This window comes from Lichenostomus cassidix, chromosome 28 (assembly GCF_008360975.1).
Source record: "Lichenostomus cassidix isolate B80296 chromosome 28, HeHo_3.0, whole genome shotgun sequence".
Classification (NCBI taxonomy): domain Eukaryota; kingdom Metazoa; phylum Chordata; class Aves; order Passeriformes; family Meliphagidae; genus Lichenostomus; species Lichenostomus cassidix.
In genome coordinates, this window is record NC_139508.1 from 1559289 (window position 1) to 1583457 (window position 24169).

Genomic DNA, 24169 nt, shown 5'->3' on the forward strand with positions numbered 1-24169 from the left:
TTGGCGTTCCCGGCCGGTTCCTGCCGAGATTTCCTCTTCCTCGCCGCCTCCTCCCTTTAACCATTGAGCTGCCCGGCCGTGGGGGACACCGAGGGGACAATCTGGGGGTCCTCAGCCCCCCAAAAATCACCCCCGAACCCCGCCGGGACCCCCGTGTGCTCCCAGGGGGGGAGGGAACTCCCAGCTTCACCCCGTGGAGCATCCCTGGGGTGGGATGTGAGCAATTTGGGGGGCTGAGAGGAATTTGGGGGTGCTGTGAGAAGTGCGGGGTGGTTTTGGGGTGCAAAGAGGGGCCCGGGATTGTTTGGGGTGTGGATAGGGGTGGTTTGGGGGGTGCTGGGTGGGTGTTTGGGGTGCTGGGATGGAGCAGGAGGGTTTGGGGTGCGGGAGGCTGTTTGTGGGGTGCACGGGGGAATTTGGGGTTCGGGGGGTGGCGCACACGGATATTTGGGGTGCAGAGATTTGCACACGAATATTTGGGGTGCAGGAGGCGGTTCATGGGGGTGAACAGCAATATTTGAGGTGCAGGGGGTGGCGCACACGGATATTTGGGGTGCAGAGATTTGCACACGGATATTTGGGGTGCAGGGGGTTGTACACAAAATTTGGGGTGCAGAGGGTTACACACAACATTTAGGGTGCAGGAAGCAATTCCCGATCATCCCACACAACATTTGGGGTGCAGAGGGTTGCACACAATATTTGGGGTGCAGAGGGTTGCACACAACATTTGGGGTGCAGGAAGCAATTCCCACACAACATTTGGGGTGCAGAGGGTTGCACACGGATATTTGGGGTGCGGGAGAGGCGCAGAACGCTTCACACGCTCATTTTTGGGGCGGGGGGCGGAGCTTTGCCGGGGGTCCCGCCCCGCTGTGGCCTCCGGACCCCAAAGGACTACAACTCCCAGCAGCCCCCGCGCGCGGCGCTTCCGGCGGGAGGGGAGGAGCGGGGCTAGAGCGGCGGCGAGCGGTGAGAGCGGGGAGTGGGGGGTGGGGATTGGGGGATTTGGGGGGCTTGGGGGTCCAGGGGATTGGGGGCGAACACGAGTCGGGGGTGTGGGGCAGGGCGCGGGCGGGGACAGAGGCTATGGGGTGCGTGGGGAGGGGTGAGGATTTTGGGGTGAGTGGGGAAGGGGCGACAAGGAGTGGAGGGTGAGCGGGGAGGGGTCTGCGGGGTGGGGCAGGGGGTCCGTGCGGCAGGGTTGGGGACAGGGGACAGGGATGGGGACAGAGGATAGGTACGGGGGACAGGGGATGGGGATGAGGACAGGAGACGGGGACGGGGATAAGGGCAGGGAATGGGGACAGAGGACAGGGATGGGGACAGGGGATGGGGACAAGGGACAGGGGATGAGGACAGGGATGGGGACAAGGGACAGGGGATGGGGACAAGGGACAGGGGATGAGGACAGGGATGGGGACAGGATCCTTGGGGCAGAGTCAGGGGACGGGGATGGGGACCGGGATGGGGACGGGGACAAGAGACAGGGCACAGGGGATGGGGACAGGGATGGGCACAGGGGACAGGGACAATATCCATGGGGGGCAGGAGATGCCCAGCTCGAGGCCCCAGAGCGCTGTGGGGTCACAGCCACACCGGTTTCCCCGCAGCTCCCTGTTCTCTATCCCATTCCCGTCCCATTCCCGTTCCGTTCCCGTCCCGTTCCCATCCCGTTCCCGTCCCGTTCCGGTCCCGTCCCGCCATGGACACCCCGGAGCCGGGCAGCGCTGCCGAGGAGGAGGAGGACAAAGCCCCCGAGCCCCGGCCCCGCACTCGCTCCAACCCCGAGGGCGCCGAGGACAGAGCGCCCAGCGCCGCCCAGGCCGCCGTGGGCAACCGCAGCGAGGGCGAGGGCGAGGCGGCCAGCGCTGGCCACAGCCCGCCGGGCAGCGCGCATGGCACGGCGGGCACCGCCTGGCCCGGGGCGGGCAGTGCCACCGCGGAGGTGCAGGTGAAAACACCGCGGGTCAACTGCCCCGAGAAGGTGGTGAGTGACACTGGGGGGATACTGGGGGATACTGGAGGGTTATTGGAGAGGATACTGAGGGATACTGGGAGGATACTGGTGAAAACACCGCGGGTGAACTGTCCTGAGAAGGTGGTGAGTGGGACTGGGGGGACTGGGGGATACTGGGGTATGGAGGATACAGGGGCATATTGGGGTCATTGGAGAGGATACTGGGGATACTGGGAAGATACTGGTGAAAACACCGCGGTGAACTGTCCTGAGAAGGTGGTGAGTGACACTGGGGGGACTGGGAAGGTATTGGGGAGGATACTGGGGGGGATACTGGGGGTTATTGGGGAGTTATTCGGGGATACTGGGGGGGAGACAGGTGAAAACACCCAGGGTGAACTGCCCCGAGAAGGTGGTGAGTGACACTGGGGAGACTGGGGGGTACTGGGAAGGATACTGGGGTGTACTGGGAGGGATACAGATGAAAACACCGCGGGTCAACTGCCCCGAGAAGGTGGTGAGTGGGACTGGGGGACTGGGGGGATACTGGGGCATACTGGGGAGTCATTGGGGAGGATACTGGGAGGGATACTGGGGGATACTGGGAGGGATACAAATGAAAACACCCTGGGGTGAACTGTCCCGAGAAGGTGGTGAGTGACACTGGGGGGACTGGGGGATACTGGGGGTTATTGGGGGGATACTGGGGTGTTATAGGGATACTGGGAGGATACTGGTGATAACACATTGGGTCAACTGCCCTGAGAAGGTGGTGAGTGACACTGGGGAGACTGGGGGATACTGGGAGGTACTGGGGGATACTGGGGATTTATGGGGGGGATGCTGGGGGGATACTGGGCAGTTTATCAGGAGGATTCTGGGGGATACTGGGGAGGATGCTGGGGGATACTGGGGGGCATACTGGGGAGGTATGGGGGCAGTACTGGTGGGTTACTGGGGAGGATACTGGGTGAGGTACTGGGGGATACTGGGATATTAGCAAGAAGGATAGTGGGGGGATACTGGGAGTTATCAGGGGGGTACTGGGTGGATACTGGGAGGGATACTGGAGAGTACTGGGGAGTTATCAAGGGAGATACTGGGTGGATACTGGGAGGGATACTGGGGTGTACTGGGGTGTTATCAAGGAAGATACTGGGGGGTTATCGGGGGGTACTGGGGAGATACTGGGAGAGTTACTGGGATATTATCAATAAGGATACTGGGAGGATACTGGGGTCTCTCAGCCATGTCCTCCTCCCCAGATCATCTGCCTGGACCTGGCCGAGGAGATGGCAGTGTCCAAACTGGAGTCCTTCAACGGGTGAGCCCTTCTGGGGTGCTGGGGGGGATTTTGGGGTACCAGGGTGGGTTTTGGGGTGCCAGGGTGGGTTTTGGGGTACCCAGGAGGGTTTTTGGTGTGCTGGGGTGGGTTTTGGGATGCCCAGAAGGGTTTTTGGGGTGGATTTTGGTGTACCCAGGAGGGTTTTTGGTGTGCCAGAGTGGATTTTGGTGTGCCAGGGTGGGTTTTGGGGTACCCAGGAGTGTTTTTGGGGTACCCAGGAGTGCTTTTGGGATGCCATGGTGGGTTTTGGTGTGCCAGGGTGGATTTTGGGGTGCGCAGGGTGGATTTTGGGGTACCCAGGAGGGATTTTGGGGTGCTGGGGTCAGTTTTGGGATACCTAGTAGGGTTTTTGGGGTACCCAGGGTGGATTTTGGGGTGCCAGGGTGGATTTTGGGGTACCCAGGAGGATTTTGGGGTGCCCAGAAGGGTTTATGGGGTGCCCAGGAGGATTTTGGGGTGCTGGGGTCAGTTTTGAGGTACCCAGAAGGGTTTTTGGGGTGCTGGGGTCAGTTTTGGGATGCCCAGGAAGTTTTTGGGGTGCCCAGAAGGGTTTTGGTGTGCCAGAGTGGATTTTGGGGTACCCAGGAGGTTTTTGGTGTGCCAGAGTGGATTTTGGTGTGCCAGGGTGGGTTTTTGGGGTGCCCAGGAGGGTTTTTGGGATGCCCAGGAGGTTTTTGGGGTGCCCAGGAGGGATTTTGGGGCATCCAGGAGGTGTTTGGGGTCCCTCCAAGCCCCCTGCTCCGTCGGGCAGGTCGAAGAGCAACGCGCTGAACGTGTCGCAGAAGATGATCGAGATGTTCGTGAGAACCAAACACAAAATCGACAAGAGCCACGAGTTCGCCCTGGTGGTGGTGAACAACGATGCCACCTGGGTGGGGACAGGGACATGGGGACATGGGACAGGGACATGGGGACATGGGACAGGGACATGGGGACATGGGAATGGGATGGGGACATGGGGACAGGGGTGGGACAAAGGACAAGGATGGAGACAGGGATGGGGACAGAGGACAGGGAATGGGGACAGGGATGGGGACAGGGATAGGGACAGGGGACAGGGATAGGGACAGGGGACAGGGATAGGGATAGGGACAGCAATAGGGATGGGATGGGACAGGGAAGGGACAAGGATGGGATGGGATTAGGACAGGGGTGGGGACAAGGGGACAGGGATGGGGACAGGGAATGGGGACAAGGATGGGGACAGGGACAAGGGACAGGGAAAGGGATGGGGTCAGAGGACAGGGATGGGGATGGGGACAGGAATTGGGATGGGACAGGGATGGGGATGGGATGGGGACAAGGATGGGGACAGGGGACAAGGGATGGGGATGGGGACAGGGATGGGACAAGAGACAAGGATGGGGACAGGGATAGGATGGGGACATGGGTGGGGGACAGGGATGGGACAAGGGACAAGGATGAGGACAGGGAAGGGGACAAGGGACACTGACAGCTCTGTCCCCTCCTGTCCCCGCTCAGCTCTCAGGGTTCACCTCGGATCCCCGCGAGGTTTGCAGCTGTCTGTACGACCTGGAGACTGTCGTGTGCAAATCCTTCAGTATCCACTGCGGCATTGGGGTGGCACTGGGGTGACACTGGGGTGGCACTGGGGTAACACTGGGGTGACATTGGGGTCCCTGGGGTGACACTGGGGTGGCACTGGGGTCCCTGGGGTGGCATTGGGGTCCCTGGGGTGGCACTGGGGTCCTGGGGTGGCACTGGGCTCCCTGGGGTGGCACTGGGGTCCCTGGGGTGACACTGAGGTCCCTGAGTGGCACTGGGGTCCCTGGGGTAGCACTGAGGTCCCTGGGGTGGCACTGAGGTCCCTGAGTGGCACTGGGGTCCCTGGGGTGGGATATCCCAGGCTGGGCAGTGGGACTGGGGTTTGGGATTAGGGTCTGGGATTGGGGTTTGGGATTTGTCCTTAACCCAAAATCCAGACCTGGAGGGACTCTTCAACCTCATGTGAGCACAGCTGGGGTGCCAGGGGGGGTCTGGGGGTGCCAGGGGGACTTTGGGGGTGACAGAAGGGGTCTGGGGGTGCCAGGAGGGGTTTTGGGGTTTTGGGGTTTTGGGACTTTGGGGTGGGCAGGAAGTCCCCAAAGGTGCCTGCAGAGCTCCAGGCTGCCCCTTTGTGACAAAATCCCTGCTATTCCCTAAAATCACCCCAAAAGGGTCCCAGGGGAGTGTCCCCAGAGCTGGGGGTGTCCCCGTGAGTCACCCTGTGTCCCCTGTCCCCCCAGAGCTGGGGGTGACCCCTCAGTCCCCTCTTGTCCCCAATTTGTCGCAGCCAGCAGAAGGTGGAGCTGCCGGTGACAATGTCCAGACCATCCCTGTCCCCCCTGTCCCTCTGTCTCTCTTGTCCCCCTGTCCCCTTAGAGCTGGGAGTGACAATATCCAGACCATCCCTGTCCCTCTTGTCCCCTTGACCCCTTGACCCCTCTTGTCCCCAATTCTGTCCCAGCCAGCGGAAGGGGGACCTGCCGGTGACAGACAATGTTCAGACCATCCTTGTCCCCCTGTCCCCTCTGACCCCCCTGTCCCCTCTGACCCCCCCTGTCCCCCCAGAGCCTGGGGTGACCCCTGAGTCCCTCCTGTCCCCCCCTGACCCTGCTGTCCCCAATTTGTCGCAACCAGCAGAAGCTGGAGCTGCTGGTGACAGACAATGTCCAGACCATCCCTGTCCTTCTGTCCTTCCTGTCCCTCTGTCTCTCTTGTCCCCCTGTCCCCCTAGAGCTGGGAGTGACAATATCCAGACCATCCCTGTCCCCCTGTCACCCCTGTCCCCTGACCTTCCTGTCCCCCCTGTCCCCCTTTCCTTCTGTCCCTCCTGTCCCTCTTGTCCCCTTGACCTCTCTGTCCCCCATTTTGTCCCAGCCAGCAGAAGGTGGAGCTGCCGGTGACAGACAATGTCCAGACCATCCCTGTCCTGTGTCCCCTGTCCTTCTGTCCCCATGTCCCCCTATCCCCCCAGAGCTGGGGGTGACCCCTGAGTCCCCTCTGTCCCCAATTTGTCACAGCCAGCAGAAGGTGGAGCTGCCGGTGACAGACAATGTCCAGACCATCCCTGTCCTGTGTCCCTTGTCCCCCCTGTCCCCTCCTGTCCCCCCAGAGCTGGGGGTGACCCCTCTGTCCCTGCTGTCCCAATTCTGTCGCAGCCAGCAGAAGGTGGAGCTGCCGGTGACAGACAATGTCCAGACCATTCCCCCGCCATACGTGGTCAGGACAATCCTGGTGTTTGGCCGTCCTGGGGGACAGCCAGCCTTCCCTCTGGGGGAGCCTGTCAAGGTGAGTGTCCCCAAACTGTCCCCAAAGTGTCCCCAAAGTGTCCTGGGGGACAGCCAGCCTTCCCTCTGGGGGAGCCTGTCAAGGTGAGTGTCCCCAAACTGTCCCCAAAGTGTGCCCTGGGGGACAGCCAGCCTTCCCTCTGGGGGAGCCTGTCAAGGTGAGTGTCCCCAAACTGTCCCCAAACTGTCCCCAAAGTGTGCCCTGGGGGACAGTCAGCCTTCCCTCTGGGGGAGCCTGTCAAGGTGAGACCCCAGAGTGTCCCTAGAGTGACCCCAGGGGTGGTTCCACTTGTCCCAGAGTCCCCTCTGTGTCCCCTCTGCATCCCCCAGGAGTGGCTCTGGTTGTCCCCAAGTCCCCTCTGTGTCCCCAGAGGTGGGTCTGGCTGTCCCCAAGTCCCCTTGATGTTCCCAGACGTGGCTCCACTTGTCCCTGAGTCCCCTCCCTGTCCCCGGGGGTGGCTCTGTGTCCCCTCCACATCCCCCAGGGCTGTCCCCTCGGTGTCCCCTCGGTGTCCCCAAGCTCCCCGTGCCATTACAGAAGATGCTGCAGTGTCCCTACTTCTTCTTCGACGTGGTTTACATCCACAACGGCCTGGAGGACAAGGAGGACGAGAGCAGCTGGAAGGTGAGTGTGGCACTGTCCCCACCTGTCACCTGTCCCCACCCTCCCTGTCCCCTGTCACCAAAACCAGGAGGAACAGAACGCCCAGGATTGGGATATTGGGATGTTTTTAATGTTGGAGAGTCGATTTTATTTGTTTTATTTCTGGTCAGGATGTTGTTGTGGAGACAGAAATCTTCTCGTCCACACCTGGCCAGGTGGTCTTGGTGTTCTCCTGATGTTCTCTTGATGTCCTCCTGATGTTCTCCTGATGTTCTCTTGATGTTCTCTTGATGTTCCATTGACATTTTTATCTTTTTGGGTATTTTTTTGGTGACCAAACCTGACTAAAATTCTCAAAAAAATTTCAAATCAGTATTTTCTCCTGTCCCCAACCCCAGGAGATGTGCAGCTTCTTCAGCAGGTTGGACACCAAGGGCACCAACTACAAGTTCTCTTGATGTTCTCTTGATGTTCTCCTCATGATCTTCATTTTTTTGGCAAACAAATTTTTTAGATGACCAAACCTCCCTAAAATTCTACAAAAATTCTGAACCTGGGATGTTTTTCCACCTCCCTCAGGAGATGGAAAAGATGTTCTCCTGATGTTCTCCTGATGTTCTCTTGTTAATCTTTATCTTTTTTGGCAAACAGATTTTTTAGGTGACCAAACCTCCCTAAAATCCTATAAAAATTCAGAAATTGAGATGTTTTTCCACCTCCCCCAGGAGATGGGAAAAATGTTCTCTTGATGTTCTCCTCATGTTTTCTTGAGGTTCTCTTGATGTTTTTTCTCTCTCTGGATATTTTTTGGGTCACCAAACCTCCCAAAAATTCCATAAAAATTCCATAAAAATTGCATAAAAATTCCATAAAACCTCTGAAATCAGTATTTTCTCCTGTCCCCACCCCCAGGAGATGTACAGCTTCTTCAGCAGCCTGGACACCAAGGGCACCAACTACAAGTTCTCTTGATGTTCTCTTGATGTTCCATTGATGTTCCATTGATGTTTTTATCTTTCTGGGTATTTTTTTGGTGACCAAACCTTCCTAAAATTCTATACAAATTCTATGAAGATTCCATAAAAAATCTATAAAAATTCCATTAAAATTCTATAAAAATTCCATAAAAATTCTATAAAAATTCCATAAAAATTCTACAAAAATTCTCAAAAAATTCCATAAAACCTTTGAAATCACTATTTTCTCCTGTCCCCACGCCCAGGAGATGTACAGCTTCTTCAGCAGCCTCCAAGGGCAGCAACTACAAGTTCTCTTGATGTTCTCCTGATGTTCTCCTGATGTTCTCCTGATGTTCTCCTGATGTTCTCCTGATGTTTTTTATCTCTTTGCATATTTTTTGGGTGACCAAACCTCCCTAAAATATCTATAAAAATTCAGAAATTGAGATGTTTTGCCACCTCCCCCAGGAGATGTACAGCTTCTTCAGCAGCCTGGACACCAAGGGCACCAACTACAAGTTCTCTTGATGTTCTCCTGATGTCTTTTATCTCTTTGGATATTTTTTTGGGTGACCAAACCTCCCTAAAATTCTATAAAAATTCTATAACAATTCTATAAAAACACCATAAAAAATTCCATAAAAATTCCATAAAACCTGTGAAATCACAATTTTCTCCTGTCCCCACCCCCAGGAGATGTACAGCTTCTTCAGCAGCCTCCAAGGGCAGCAACTACAAGTTCTCCTGATGTTCTCTTGATGTTCCATTGACGTTTTTATCTTTCTGGGTATTTTTTTGGTGACCAAACCTTCCTAAAATTCTATACAAATTCTATAAAGATATTCTATAAAAATTCTATAAAAATTCTATAAAAATTCCATAAAAATTCTACAAAAATTCTCAAAAAATTCCATAAAAATTCTACAAAAATTCTCAAAAAATTCCATAAAAATTCTACAAAAATTCTCAAAAAATTCCATAAAAATTCTACAAAAATTCTCCAAAAATTCCATAAAAATTCTACAAAAATTCTCCAAAAATTCCATAAAACCTGTGAAATCACTATTTTCTCTTGTCCCCACGCCCAGGAGATGTACAGCTTCTTCAGCAGCCTCCAAGGGCAGCAACTACAAGTTCTCCTGATGTTCTCCTGATGTTCTCTTGAAGTTCTCTTGATGTTCTCCTGATGTTCTCTTGATGTTTTTTATCTCTTTGCATATTTTTTGGGTGACCAAACCTCCCTAAAATCCTATAAAAATTCAGAAATTGAGATGTTTTTCCACCTCCCCCAGGAGATGGGAAAGATGTTCTCTTTCATCAAGATGTTCTCCTGATGTTCTTCTGATGTTCTCTTGATGTTTTTTATCTCTTTGCATATTTTTTGGGTGACCAAACCAGACTAAAATATCTATAAAAATTCAGAAATTGAGATGTTTTGCCACCTCCCCCAGGAGATGTACAGCTTCTTCAGCAGCCTGGACACCAAGGGCACCAACTACAAGTTCTCTTGATGTTCTCCTGATGTTCTCTTGATGTTCTCTTAATGTTCTCTTGATGTTCTCTTGATGTTCCATTGACGTTTTTATCTTTCTGGGTATTTTTTGGGTGACCAAACCTCCCTAAAATTCTCAAAAAAATTTCAAATCACTATTTTCTCCTGTCCCCACGCCCAGGAGATGTACAGCTTCTTCAGCAGCCTCCAAGGGCAGCAATTACAAGTTCTCTTGATGTTCTCCTGATGTTCTCCTGATGTTCTCTTGATGTTTTTTATCTCTTTGCATATTTTTTGGGTGACCAAACCTCCCTAAAATATCTATAAAAATTCAGAAATTGTTTTTTTTTTCACCTCCCCCAGGAGATGTACAGCTTCTTCAGCAGCCTGGACACCAAGGGCACCAACTACAAGTACGAGGTGGCTCTGGCCGGCCCTGCGGTGGAGCTGCACAACTGCATGGCCAAGCTGCTGGCGCATCCCCTGCAGCGTCCCTTCCAGAGCCACGCCGCCTACGGGCTGCTGGAGGAGGAGGACAGCCCCGAGATCGAGGCCACCGTGTGACGGGGACACCGCGGTGGCACCTCGGGGCGGCCGGGGACACGGCGGGCTGGTGGGGGAGGAGAGGAGGGGCGGTGGTGTGGTGGTGGGGTTGGGGTTTGGAGTGGGGTTGGGGTCACCTGGGCTGGTTCTGTGTCACCTCTGGTGGTTCTGTGTCACCTCCGGGTCATGGGGGACACGGTGGGGTGGTGGCACCGTGGTGGTTTTGGGGTGAGAAAAGAGAATTTTCTTGACTTGTGTGGAGTCTGTGGTGGTGTTGGTTGTCACCTCTGGTGGTTCTGTGTCACCTCTGGTGGTTCTGTGTCACCTCTGGTGGTCCTGTGTCACCTCCAGGTCATGGGGGACACCGAGGGTGACTGGGGACACAGTGGGGTGGTGACACTGTGGTGGTTTTGGGGTGGAGAAAGAGAAGAATTTTCTTGACTCGTCATGTAGTGGTGGTTTTGGGGTTTGGGGTGGGGTTGGAGTCATCTGTCCTGGTCCTGTGTCACCTCTGGTTGTTCTGTGTCACCTCCAGGTCCTGGGGACACGAAGGGTGGCTGGGGACACAGTGGGGTGGTGACACTGTGGTGGTTTTGGGGTGGAGAAAGAGAAGAATTTTCTTGACTTGTGGTGTTGTGGTGGTTTGGGGTGGAGTTGGGGTCACCTGTCCTGGTCCTGTGTCACCTCTGGTGGTCCTGTGTCACCTCCAGGTCATGAGACTGGCAGGGGGACACCGAGGGTGGCTGGGGACACGGTGGGGTGGTGGCACCGTGGTGGTTTTGGGGTGAGAAAAGAGAATTTTCTTGACTTGTGTGGAGTCTGTGGTGGTGTTGGTTGTCACCTGTGGTGGTTCTGTGTCACCTCTGCTGGTTCTGTGTCACCTCTGGTGGTTCTGTGTCACCTCCAGGTCACAGGGGACACGAAGGGTGGCTGGGGACACAGTGGGGTGGTGACACCGTGGTGGTTTTGGGGTGGAGAAAGAGAAGAATTTTCTTGACTTGTCATGTAGTGGTGGTTTTGGGGTTTGGGGTGGGGTTGGGGTCACCTGTCCTGGTCCTGTGTCACCTCTGGTGGTTCTGTGTCACCTCTGGTGGTTCTGTGTCACCTCAAGGTCCTGGGGGTGGCAGGGGGACACTGAGGGTGGCTGGGGACATGGTGGGGTGGTGACACCGTGGTGGTTTGGGGTCACTTCTGCTGGTCCTGTGTCACCTCTGCTGGTCCTGTGTCACCTCCAGGTCATGGTGACACCGAGGGTCGTTGGGGGTCGTGTTGCTAACAGGGGCAGGTGGCACTGGGCAGTGCCAGCTGGGGACACTGGGAGCACTGGGTAGCACTGCGAAATGCCAGTTGGGGACACTGGGTGGCACTGGGTGAAACCAGCTGGGGACACTGGGTGGCACGGGGCAGGGCTGGTTTGGACACTGGGTGGCACTGGACAGTACCAGTTGGTGACACTGGACAGTCCCAGTTGGTGACACTGGTGACCCTGGGCAGTACCGGTTGGTGACACCGGATGGCACTGGGCAGGGCTGGTTTGGTGGCACTGAGTGGCACTTGGTGACCCTGGGCAGTACCGGTTGGTGGCACTGGGCAATACCAGTCGGTGACACCGGGTGGCACTGGGCAGGGCTGGTTTGGTGGCACCAGGTGACACTGGGCAGTACCGGTTGGTGGCACTGGGCAGGGCTGGTTTGGTGGCACCAGGTGACACTGAGCAGTACCGGTTGGTGGCACTGAGTGGCACTTGGTGACACTGAGCAGTACCGGTTGGTGACAGTGTGACACTGGGCAGTACCAGCTCTGGCCGCTAGGTGGCGCTAAGTGTCCATGGGCGGGGCACTGAGCGATTGGCTCCGCCCCTCTGCGCATGACGTCATCTCGACGTGCAGGGCGTGTTCACCCAATCGGCGGCTCCGATTGGCTCCGGCTCAGCCAATCAGCGGCGGCGCGGGGCGTTTGAACGGGCGGGATGAGCGGAGCGTGAGTGGGGGGGAAGCGGGCTGGGGATGTCGCGATATCGCGATAGGGACACCGGGATGTCGCGATAGGGACACCGGGATACCGGGATAGGGACACCGGGATATCGGGACAGGGACACCGGGATTGGAATATCGCGATAGGGACACATATCGGGATATCGGGATTGGGACTGCGGGGTCGGGATTCAGGGAGGGGACGCGGGGACCGAGGGGTGACACCGCGACACGCGGGAATGGGGCACAGGGACCGGGACGGGACACCGGGACGGGACAGTGGGGACGTGGGGGACACACCGGGACCGGGCAAGGACACCGGCACTGGAGGGGGACACGGGGACTGGAGGGGACACTGGGACCGTGGGGGACACTGAGCCCGGAGTGGGGACACAACTGGCCCTGGGTGGCTTTCCGAGGGGACACTGGCACCGGGGGTGGCACCAGGACCAGAGGGGACAACAGCCGCGCCGGGCCGGAGCCGCAGCACGGCGGTGGGGACATGGGGACACCAACCCCGCTGTCTCCCGGCGGTGCTGGTGGCACTCGTGTCACCCCGCGGGGTGGCCTTGCCTGATCTCTGTCCCCTCCCGGCCCAGCCGTGCCCGGGAGTTGTCACCGCTGGATGTGGCCGCGGCGCGGGGATGTCACCTCGGGGTCCTGCTGCGGGCTCAGGTGAGGGGACAGCGCTGGGGACAGCTCTGGGGACAAACTGGGGACAGCGACACCACCGCCAGACCCTCCATGCTGGGGGTGTGGCTCTGTCACCCCGCGGTGGCCCGGGTGACAGCGCTGTCCCCTCCCCGCAGGATGGGACCCGAGCCGCGGAGCTGGCGCTGGACAAGGGTGAGGATGTCCCCAAGGTGTCACCTCCGCAGCGGGGACAGCGCCGGGCGGTGATGTCACCTCTGTCCCCAGAGCCGCGGTGGCCCAGGAGGGCTCTGTCCTTCCTGACCGAGGATGGCAGTGACACCTCCGTGTCCCTCGAGGGTGACACCGAGCCGGAGCCGCGGGGCCGCGGTGTCCCCAAGCCGGGACAGGGCTGTCCCCAAGCCCCCCGCGGGGACACTTGGTGTCCTGCTGTCCCCCTGCTGCCCCTCGCCTGCAGCACGCTGCTCTGGGACCAGGAGGGACCCTCGGGTGGCGATTTGGGGGGACAGATTGGCTGTCACCGCGGGGATGTCCCCAAACCTGGCCTTGGGGACATTCCTGGACAGCTCCAGGAGAGACTCTTGAGCCGCAATTTGGGGGGAAGGACAGGAGATCCCCGCAGGAATGTCCCCAAATCCGGCCTTGGTGACATCCCCGAGAGACCCCCGTGTCGCGATCTGGGGGGAAGGACAGGCTGTCCCCGCCGGGCTGTCCCCAAGGCCGGGTTTGGGGACATCCCCGGCTCCTGTCCCCGCTTAGCTCCCGCTGTGTCCCCGAGGTGGCGCAGGATCCCCGCGGTGTCCCCGAGGTCCCCCCCGCCCCGCAGTGGCCTCGGCAGCGGCGTGGTGGCACCTGAGACCCGCGGTGACATCCCGGGTGACATCGCGGGTGACATCCGGGCTCAGCGCCGTCCCGCTGTCCCCAGCGCGGGGGTGACACAGCCGGGGCGCTGCCACCCCGCTGGCCTTGGGGACAGCAGCAGCAGCCTTGGGGACAGCAGCAGCAGCAGCCTTGGGGACAGCACCGAGTGCTTTGTCACCGCCATGGAGTCCCTGGAGCTCGGTGACACCGAGGGGACTCAGCACGGGGGTCACCCGGGGGACACTGACCCCTCCCCGCCGGGAGGAGCCACGCGGGGCTGTGACACCCCTGGGGACAGCCGTGTCACCCCCCAGAGACGTGATCCGCCTGGGGACAGCCATGTCACCCTACGGGGCCGTGACACCCCTGGGGACAGCCGTGTCACCCTCTGGAGCCAGGACCTGCTTGGGGACAGCCGTGCCACCCCCCGGGGCCGTGACACCCCTGGGGACAGCCGTGGTGACAGCCATGTCACCCTCCGGCGCCGTGACCACCCTGGGGACAGCCGTGTCACCCCCCGGAATCAGGACACCCCTGGGGACAGCCGTGTCACTCACCGGAGCCGTGATCCACCTGGGGACAGCCATGTCACTCCCCAGCGCCGTGACACCCCTGGGGACAGCCGTGTCACCCACCGAGGCCGAAACCACCCTGGGGACAGCCAGGACCCCCCTGGTGACAGCCATGTCACCCCCCGCAGCAGGACCCGCGCGCTGGCAGTGACATCTCGGCTCTGCTCTTCCTCCTCCTCCTCCTCCTCCCTGTTCGATGTCACCCCGCCGATGGCGCGGCGACCGCCGAGGGTCAGAGTCCCCAGGGGCACTGTCACCTCCCCGGGCCGCGCTGTCACCTCCGGCGGGGAGGGACAGGCGACAGGCTCGGCGGGTGACACTGGAGCTCCCTGGGTGGCGCCGGGGGGTGGCAGCGGCTCCAGCTCCGGTGCCACCGTGCTGCTGTCGCCTGGGGACAAGGGACATTCCCAGAGCTCATCTGGCTCCGGTGCCACCGTCCTGCTGCGACCAGGCGACAAGGGACAATCTCAGAGCTCCTCAGGGTCCAGTGCCACCGTCCTGCTGTCACCTGGGGACAAGGGACATTCCCAGAGCTCATCAAGGTCCTGTCGCACGGTTCTGCTGCATCCAGGTGACAAAGGACAATCCCAGAGCTCATCTCGCACCGTCCTGCTGGCACTAGGTGACAAGGGACAATCCCAGAGCTCAGGGTCCTGTCGCACGGTCCTGCTGGCACCAGGTGACAAGGGACACCCCCGGCAGTCCCCGTCGGTCACTCGGGGCTCCCCCAGCCCGGAGGGTGGCTCTGGGTGGCAGTGTCCCTCGCCCTTGGGGACATCCCGGTCCCAGCGGCCCCACGGGAACTTCGGGCGCCTCCCGGGGACACCCTCGGTGCCACTGTCACCCTCCGTGCCACTGTCACCTGCTGGCTCCATCGGGGACCTGGGGACACCCTCGATGCCACTGCCACCTTCTGGGGAGCTGGGGACACCCTCGGTGCCACTGTCACCCCCCGGCAGCGCCACCCCCCGCTCCGAGTGGCATCCTGAGTGTCCCCGCCGTGGCACAGATGCCACCGCCACCCCCCGAGGTGGCCGCGTGTCGCCGGTGTCGCCGCTGGCCGGGGAACCCCGCGGGTGGCCCGAGGGTGAGTGGCGGGGGTGACATCTGGGGGGTGACATCCCGGGGGTGACATCCCGAGGTGACATTCTGGGGGTGACATCCCGAGGGTCACCGGTCACCCCTGAACGGGGGGAGAAATGTGGGATCGGGAGGTGGTTTTGGGGTTGTTTTGGGGGATTTGGGGTTTTTCTATGGATTTGGGGTTGTTCTGGGGTTTTGGGGATTTGGGGTTATTTTGGGGGTTTTCTGGAGGGTTTGGGGTTGTTCTGGGGGGTTTGGGGTTTTGGGGATTTGGGGTTGTTTTGGGTTTTGGGGTTGTCTGGGGGATTTGGGGTTGTTTTGGGTTTTGGGGTTGTTTTGGGGTTTGGGGTTGTTCTGGGGGATTTGGGGCCACGGAAATGGGAATGTGGGGTTTGGGACAGTGGGGATGCGTTTTGGGGTTTTGGGGACACAGGGGTGGACATTGGAGGGATTCGGGGTCATGGGGATGGGCTTTGGGGTTTTGGGGCCGTGGTGATGAGCACTGGTATTTTGGGGTGATGGTGACAAACATTGGGGTTTTAGTGCCACGATTAGCATTGGGGTTTTGGGGCCATGGTGACAATTATTGGGATTTTGGGGCTGCGGTGATGAACATCGGGGTTTTGGGGCCACAACGACAATCATGGGGGTTTTGGGGCCATGGTGAACATCAGGATTTTGGGGCCATGGTGACAAACACCGGGTTTTGGGGTCACAGTGGTGAACATTAGGATTTTGGGGTCACAGTGAACATCAGGAGTTTGGGGCCATGATGACACACATCGGGTTTTGGGGTCACGGTGATGAACATCAGGATTTTGGGGTCACGGTGACAAACACCGGGTTTTGGGGCCACGGTGACCAACACCAGGTTTTGGGGTTACAGTGAACATTGGGGTTTTGGGACCCTGATGACAAACATTGGGGTTTTGGGGTCACGGTGAACATTAGGATTTTGGGGTCACAATGACCAACACCAGGTTTTGGGGTCCTGGTGACAAACACTGGGTTTTGGGGTCCCGGTGAACATTAGGATTTTGGGGTCACAATGACCAACACCGGGGTTTTGGGGTCACAATGACCAACACCAGGTTTTGGGGTCACAGTGACACACACCAGGTCTTGGGGTCGCAATGACCAACACGGGGTTTTGGGGTCACAATGACCCACACCAGGTTTTGGGGTCACAATGACCCACACCAGGTTTTGGGGTCACAATGACCCACACGGGGTTTTGGGGTCACAATGACCCACACCGGGTTTTGGGGTCACCCCCAGGCCACAGCCCGGCGCTGCTGGCGGCGCTCAGGACCGGCCGAGTCCCCGACTGCGGGCAGGACGAGCTGGCGCTGGCTGTGGGGTCAGACGGCCCCAAATCCTGCTTCAACTACCTGCTGCTCGACCCCAGGTGGGATCACCCCGATGACCCCATCCCGATCCCACAGACCCCAAACCCCAATCCCACAGACCCCAAACCCCAATCCCACAGACCCCAAATCCCAATCCCACAGACTCCAAATCTCGATCCCGATCCCACAGACCCCAAATCCCAATCCCACAGACCCCAAATCCCAATCCCGATCCCACAGACCCCAAACACCAATCCCACAGACCCCAAATGCCATTCCCAATCCCACAGACCCCAAATCCCAATCCCGATCCCACAGACTCCAAATCCCAATCCCACAGACCCCAAATCCCGATCCCACAGACCCCAAATCCCATTCCCAATCCCACAGACCCCAAATCCCAATCCCGATCCCACAAACCCCAAATCCCACACATCCCAAACCCTCATTTCCACCCCCCAACTCCTCGTTCCCATTCCCAAACCCCCAAAACCTGGGATTTGTCCCCCAGTTCAGATCCCAAAACCTGTGATTTTTGCCCCAGTTCAAACCCCAAAAACTAGGATTTCTCCCCCGGTTCAGACCCCAAAAACCGGGATTTATTCCCCCAGGCAGCTCCGACCCCAAAACTGGGATTTCCCCTCCAGCTCAGACCCCAAACCTGGGATTTTCCCCAATTCCAGACCCCCAAACAGGTATTTTCCCCAATTCCAGACCCCAAAAACCGGGATTTTTCCCAATTCCAGACCCCAAAAGCCGGGATTTTTCCCAATTCCAGACCCCAAAAACCGGGATTTTTCCCAATTCCAGACCCCCAAAACTCGGGATTTTTCCCAATTTCAGACCCCAAAACCGGTATTTTCCCCAATTTCAGACCCCAAAACCAGTATTTTCCCCAATTCCAGACCCCCAAAACCGGGATTTTCCCCAATTTCAGACCCCAAAATCCGGTATTTTTCCCAAATCCAGACCCCAAAACCTTATTTTCCCCCAGGATCACTCAGGACCTTCCCCGGCGCAGCGCCGCGCTCAGCCCTGCCGAGCAGTTCCGGGTGTTTGTCGCCGCGGTGTTCTACGTGGGCAAGGGGACAGGCGACAGACCGTGCTGGCACCTGCGACAGGCGCGGGGACAGCTGCGGGCGGGGACAGCCCGGGTATGGGGTTGGGAATATGGGATTGGGGTGGGAATGGGGACGGGGACACAGTGGCTGGGATATGGGATTGGGAATGGGATTGGAGACAGGGACATGGTGGGAATATGGGATTGGGGTGGGGTGGGAATGGGATTGGGGGAATGGGGAAATGGGGAAATGGGAATGGGAATAGGGATGAGGATGAGAATGGGAAAATTGGGGTGGGAATGGGATGGGGAGGGCAATGAGAGTGGGAGCAGGGGTTGGAGGCTGTGGGGATGGGCACAGCGGGTTTGGGGTCACAGTGACAGACCCAGCAGGTTTGGGGTCACAGTGATGTTCACAGTGGGTTTGGGGTTACAGTGATGTGCACAGCGGGTTTGGGGCCATGCTGGGGGTTTGGGGTCACAGTGACAGACACAAGGGGTTTGGGGTCACAGTGACATTCACAATGGGTTTGGGGTCATGCTGGGGCTTTGGGGTCACAGTGACAGACACAGCGGGTTTGGGGTCACAGTGATGATCACAGCAATTTGGGGCCATGCTGGGGGTTTGGGGTCACAGTGACAGACACAAGGGGTTTGGGGTCACACTGACATTCACAGCTGGTTTGGGGTCACAGTGATGTTCACAGCAGGTTTGGGGTCATGCTGGGGCTTTGGGGTCACACTGACGTTCACAGCGGGTTTGGGGTCACAGGGACATTCACAGCGGGTTTAGGGTCACAGTGACAGACACAAGGGGTTTGGGGTCACAGTGATGATCACAGCCGATTTGGGGTCACAGTGACATTCACAGCGGGTTTAGGGTCACAGTGACATTCACAGCGGGTTTAGGGTCACAGTGACATTCACAGTGGGTTTAGGGTCACAGTGACATTCACAGTGGGTTTAGGGTCACAGTGACATTCACAGTGGGTTTGGGGTCACAGTGACGTTCACAGCGGGTTTAGGGTCACAGTGACAGACACAAGGGGTTTGGGGTCACAGTGACATTCACAGCCGATTTGGGGTCACAGTGACATTCACAGTGGGTTTGGGGTCACAGTGACATTCACAGCAGGTTTAGGGTCACACTGACCACCCCAATGCCGTGCCAGCCCCGCTGTCCCCTCATGGCCCCCAGGGTGACCCCAAGGCGCGGCGCATCCTGGCCATCTGGGGCAGCGGGCAGGGCGTGGTGCTGCTGCAGTGCTTCCACCAGCGCGGCCCCAAAGAGTCCTACAGCCGCGAGAGCTGCATGCTGGAGGCGCTCGGTGAGCTGCGGGCTGAGGGGCTGGGGCTGACCCTATAACTGCGGGGCTGACCCTATAACTGCGGGGCTGAGGGGCTGACCCTATAACTGTGGGGCTGAGGGGCTGGGGCTGACCCTATAGCTGTGGGGCTGATCCTATAACTGTGGGGCTGAGGGGCTGACCCTGTAACTGTGGGGCTGACCCTATAACTATGGGGACGGGGGGGCTGACCCTATAACTGTGGGGATGGGAGTACTGACCCTATAACTGGAGGGCTGAGGGTGTTGACCCTATAACTGGGGGGATGGAGGGTCTGACCCTATAACTGTGGGGCTGGGAGTACTGACCCTATAACTGTGGGGATGGAGGGGCTGACCCCAAATCCCTGTGGGGCTGTGGGTGTTGACCCTATAACTGTGGGGCTGTGGGTGTTGACCCTATAACTGTGGGGCTGGAGTGCTGACCCTATAACTGGGGTCCTGGGGGGCTGACCCTATAACTGTGGGGCTGAGGGGCTTACCCTATAACTGTGGGGCTGGGAATGCTGACCCCATAACTGGGGGGCTGGAGGGGCTGATCCCAATCCCTATGGGTTCTGACCTCAATCCCTGTGGTTTCTAACCCCAAATCCCTGAAATTCTAACCCCAAACCCCATGAATTTTCACCCCAAATCCCTGAGGATTCCCACCCCAACCCCCGTGCTTTCTGTCCCCAACCCCACGTGTCCCAACCCCGCTGTCCCCTGCTGTCCCCAGGGCTGCAGCCGCTGACCAACTGCCGCCGGGGACAGAGCCACGGGGTGACAGCGACCTGGGGGTCACAGCGGCGCCAGCGCCTCGGGGTGCTGCTGCTGCACAGGGCCATGGTCATCCTGCTGGCCGAGGGGGAGAGCCAGCTGGGGCCTGGGGACATCCCGGGGGGACACTGAGTGTCATGGGGACATTGACCACCCTGGGGACACTGATCATCCCGGGGGGACACTGACCATCCCTGTGTGACACTGACCATCCATGGTCATCCTGCTGGCCGAGGGGGAGAGCCAGATGGGACCTGGGGACATCCCGGGGGGACACTGAGTGTCCTGGGGACACTGACCATCCTGGGGACAGGGACATCCTGGGGTGACACTGACCATCCTGGGGACATCCTGGGGTGACACTGAGTGCCCTGGGGGACACTGACCATCCTGGGGACACTGAGCATCCATGGGGACACTGACTATCGATGGTCATCCTGCTGGCCGAGGGGGAGAGCCAGCTGGGGCCTGGGGACATCCCGGGGGGACACTGACCATCCCTGGGGGGGACACTGAGTGCCCTGGGGACATTGACCATCCTGGGGACAGGGACATCCATGGGGACACTGACTATCCATGGTCATCCTGCTGGCCGAGGGGGAGAGCAGGCTGGGACCTGGGGACATCCCGGGGGGACACTGAGTGTCCTGGGGACATTGACCATCCTGGGGACACTGATCATCCTGGGGACATCCCGGGGGGACACTGACCATCCGGGGGACACTGACCATCCTGGGGACACTGACCATCCTGGGGACACTGACCATCCCTGCGGGGGACACTGAGTGTCCTGGGGACATCCCGGGGGGACACTGACCATCCACGGGGACACTGACTATCCATGGTCATCCTGCTAGCCGAGGGGGAGAGCCAGATGGGGCCTGGGGACATCCCGGGGGGACACTGACCAGCCTGGGGACATCCTGGGGGGACACTGACCATCCCTGGGGGGGACACTGAGTGCCCTGGGGACACTGACCATCCTGGGAACAGGGACATCCATGGGGACACTGACTATCCATGGTCATCCTGCTGGCCGAGGGGGAGAGCAGGCTGGGACCTGGGGACATCCTGGGGGGACACTGACCATCCTGGGGACATCCCGGGGTGATGAGGACATGCTGTGGACACTGACCATCCTGGGGACAGGGACATCCTGGGGTGACAGGGACATTCTGGGGACACTGACCACTCCAGGGGACATCCCGGGGGGACACTGACCACTCCAGGGGACATCCCAGGGTGACACTGACCATCCCAGGGTGTCCCTTCAATGTCCTTTCCCCCTGAGAACATTTCCATTTTTTCATACCCCCGATGGGTGATCAATAACTCGATAAATCAATTAATCTCTGCTGGAAATTTTTGGGTTCTATCCCCCCTGAAGGCCAATCAATCAATCAATCAGTCAATCAATCAATCTCTACCAGGAATTTTTGGATCCTGGGAATTTTTTAGGATCCTATCCCTGCTCCGTGACAATATTCCTATTTTTCCACATCCCTTTCCACACCCCCGATAGATGATCAATCAATCAATCGATCAATTGATCAATCAATCAATCAATCAATCGATCAATCCCGGGAATTTGTAGGATCCCAACCCTTCCCAGTATCCCCAGCACGGACTCGGAGGCGACTGGGATTGCGGCACGGCTTTACTGGGGGGGTGACAGAGACGCGCGGTGACATTGGTGACATCATCGTGACATCATCGTGACATCGGTGGTGGCATCGGTGACATCGGTGGCACAAGCACAGCGTGGCTCCCGCGGCGGCTGCGACCCCACAGCCGCCATTTGGGATATTTTTGGGACTTCCCTGACCCCACAGTGGTGATTTCGGGTATTTTTGGGGCGTTTTTGGGGCATTTTTGGGACTTCCCCGACCCCATAGTGGTGATTTCGGGTATTTTTGGGGCATTTTTGGGACTTCCCTGACCCCACAGCCGCGATTTAGGATATTTTTGAGGCATTTTTGGGACTTCCCTGACCCCATACTGGTGATTTGGGGGAGTTTTTAGGGCGACCCTGACCCCAAAACCGCAATTTGGGGTGGCTTTGGGGCGGTTTTGGGGTCGCTGCGACCCCACAGTGGTATTTTTGGGACTGCCCTGACCCCACAGCCACGGTTTGGGGTAGTTTTGGGGAGTTTTTAGGGCGGCCGTGACCCCACAGCTCATATTTGGATATTTTTGGGACTTCCCTGACCCCACAGCCGCGATTTGGGGTATTTTTGGGACTTCCCTGACCCCACAGCGGTGATTTCGGGTATTTTTGAGGCATTTTTGGGACTTCCCTGACCCCACAGCGGTGATTTGGGGAGTTTTTAGGGCGACCCTGACCCCAAAACCACAATTTCGGGCGGCTTTGGGATGTTTTTAGGGCAGCCCCGACCCCACAGCCGCGATTTGGGCAATTTTGGGAGCAACCCTGACCCCACAGAAGCAATTTGGGGCAGTTTCGGGATGATTTTGGGATGTTTTGGGGCAGCCCTGACCCCACAGCCACAGTTTAGGATGTTTTTGGGGCATTTTTGGGGCGATTTTGACCCCAAAGCCGCGATTTAGGGCGTTTTTAGGGCATCCCCGGCAGGAAATTCCCATAAAATTCCCACGACGAGACAGCAGGAGGCACCGGTGACACCTTGGGGACACCTTGGGGACACCTTGGGGACACCTTGGGGACATCCTGGGGACATCACGGAGCTCAGCCGCGGGAAAAGGGACATTTAGGGTGCCGATTTCGGGTCAGGGACAGCGTGAGGTTTAATGGGGTCGGAGTTTCTTTGGTTTAAACTTTGGGATTTTTTTTGGGGACAAAGCGGTGACACAGCGCTTGGTGGCACTGGGGACATTGTGGGGACATTTCCGGGTCCCACGTGGCTTCCGGGATGGGGAAACGCTGGGATTTTATGGGGATTTTATTAGGGGAATTATGGGAATTGTGGGGTCGGGAGGATCCCAATGCTGTGGGAATCATGGGAAAGGGACAAGGATGTCCCCGAGGGCTGCGTGACCCTAAAATGTGACCCTAAAAGGAATCCTAAAAGCGTGACCCTAAAATGTGTGACCCTAAAATGTGTGATCCTAAAAGGAACCCTAGAGGTGTGACCCTAAAAATGGAATCCTAAAAGCGATGGCACTGGTGACACGCGGGGTGATCCCAAATGACCCAAATTCGGAGCCCAGGTGACCCCAGACGACCCGAATTTGGGGTCTCAGGTGACCCCAAATAATCCAAACGTGGGGTCCAGGTATCCAGGTGACCCCAAAACCTCCAAATTTCGGGTCCAGGTGACCCCAAATGACACAAATATGGGATCCAGACGTCCAGGTGACCCTAAAACCCTCAAATTCGGAGTCCAGGTAACCACAAACGATCCAAATTTGGGGTCTCGGGTGTCCAGGTGACCCCAAAACCTCCAAATTTCGGGTCCAGGTGACCCCAAACGACCCAAACGTTGCATCCAGGTGTCCAGGCGACCCTAAAACCTCCAAATTTTGAGTCCAGGTGACCCCAAATGATCCAAATTTGGGGTCTCAGCTGTCCAGGCGACCCCAAAACCCTCAAATTCGGAGTCCAGGTGACCACAAATGACCAAAATCTGGGGTCTCAGGTGTCCAGGTCACCCCAAAAAACCCAAACGTTGGATCCAGGTGTCCAGGCGACCCTAAAACCCCCAAATTCAGAGTCCAGGTGACTGCAAACCCCTCAAATTTGGAGTCCAGGTGACCCCAAACAACCCAAATTCGGGATCTCAGATATCCAGGTGACCCCAAATGATCCAAACACGGGATAAAGGTGTCCAGGCGACCCTAAAACTCCCAAATTCAGAGTCCAGGCGACCCCAAAACCTCCAAATTTCGGGTCCAGGTGACCTCAAACAACCCAAACGTTGCATCCAGGTGTCCAGGCGACCCCAAAACACTCAAATTTTGAGTCCAGGTGATCCCAAACGATCCAAACACGGGATCCAGGTGTCCAGGCGACCCTAAAACCCCCAAATTCGGAGTCCAGGTGACCACAAAACCTCCAAATTTTGGGTCCAGGTGACCAGAAAACCTCCAAATTTCGGGTCCAGGTGACCCCAAACAACCCAAACGTTGGATCCAGGTATCCAGGTGACCCCAAAACCTCCAAATTTCGGGTCCAGGTGACCCCAAAACCTCCAAATTTCGGGTCCAGGTGACCCCAAACAACCCAAACGTTGGATCCAGGTATCCAGGTGACCCCAAAACCTCCAAATTTCGGGTCCAGGTGACCCCAAACAACCCAAATTCGGAGTCCAGGTGATCCCAAAACCTCCAAATTTCGGGTCCAGG

General features: G+C 57.9%; 2 protein-coding genes and 1 long non-coding RNA gene across 9 annotated transcripts; all 3 read left to right on the forward strand.

The window, feature by feature from the left end:
• Positions 1-825: 825 nt before the first annotated feature.
• Positions 826-10444, forward strand: BABAM1 (BRISC and BRCA1 A complex member 1). Of its 6 annotated transcripts, none has more exons than XM_085040304.1 (10): positions 826-972; positions 1614-1954; positions 2340-2375; positions 3226-3284; positions 4057-4177; positions 4788-4866; positions 5249-5273; positions 6467-6596; positions 7116-7220; positions 8112-8197. In XM_085040304.1, the coding sequence occupies exons 2-10, from the start codon at positions 1706-1708 to the stop codon at positions 8169-8171; spliced, it is 864 nt and encodes a 287-aa protein (XP_084896430.1). In that variant the 5' UTR covers positions 826-972; positions 1614-1705; the 3' UTR covers positions 8172-8197. The 6 variants fall into 6 exon arrangements, with proteins under 6 accessions (XP_084896430.1, XP_084896426.1, XP_084896427.1 ...); XM_085040300.1 differs by lacking the exon at positions 8112-8197 and adding an exon at positions 10014-10444 and having other exon boundaries at positions 827-972; XM_085040305.1 differs by having other exon boundaries at positions 828-972; positions 7134-7220.
• Positions 10445-10755: 311 nt separating this feature from the next.
• On the forward strand, positions 10756-11010 carry LOC146426100 (uncharacterized). Its single transcript, XR_014846215.1, has 2 exons — positions 10756-10882; positions 10932-11010. It is a non-coding gene; the product is annotated as an uncharacterized LOC146426100 (long non-coding RNA).
• Positions 11011-11918: 908 nt separating this feature from the next.
• Positions 11919-20650, forward strand: ANKLE1 (ankyrin repeat and LEM domain containing 1). Of its 2 annotated transcripts, XM_085040202.1 has the most exons (8): positions 11919-12173; positions 12766-12841; positions 12976-13012; positions 13085-15337; positions 16612-16741; positions 17677-17836; positions 18941-19070; positions 19806-20650. In XM_085040202.1, the coding sequence occupies exons 1-8, from the start codon at positions 12163-12165 to the stop codon at positions 19976-19978; spliced, it is 2970 nt and encodes a 989-aa protein (XP_084896328.1). In that variant the 5' UTR covers positions 11919-12162; the 3' UTR covers positions 19979-20650. The 2 variants fall into 2 exon arrangements, with proteins under 2 accessions (XP_084896328.1, XP_084896327.1); XM_085040201.1 differs by having other exon boundaries at positions 12976-15337.
• Positions 20651-24169: the final 3519 nt, after the last annotated feature.

Excerpts from the sequence above, each read along its gene's own strand:
- ANKLE1 (XM_085040201.1), top strand. Across the intron at positions 12,842-12,975 it reads GGGTCCTGCTGCGGGCTCAG|GATGGGACCCGAGCCGCGGA; the intron begins GTGAGGGGACAG and ends CCCTCCCCGCAG. Across the intron at positions 16,742-17,676 it reads TACCTGCTGCTCGACCCCAG|GATCACTCAGGACCTTCCCC; the intron begins GTGGGATCACCC and ends ATTTTCCCCCAG.
- BABAM1 (XM_085040301.1), top strand. The coding sequence starts at position 1,706 with ATGGACACCCCGGAGCCGGGCAGCGCTGCCGAGGAGGAGGAGGACAAA. Across the intron at positions 3,285-4,056 it reads AAACTGGAGTCCTTCAACGG|GTCGAAGAGCAACGCGCTGA; the intron begins GTGAGCCCTTCT and ends TCCGTCGGGCAG. Across the intron at positions 5,274-6,466 it reads GAGGGACTCTTCAACCTCAT|CCAGCAGAAGGTGGAGCTGC; the intron begins GTGAGCACAGCT and ends ATTCTGTCGCAG.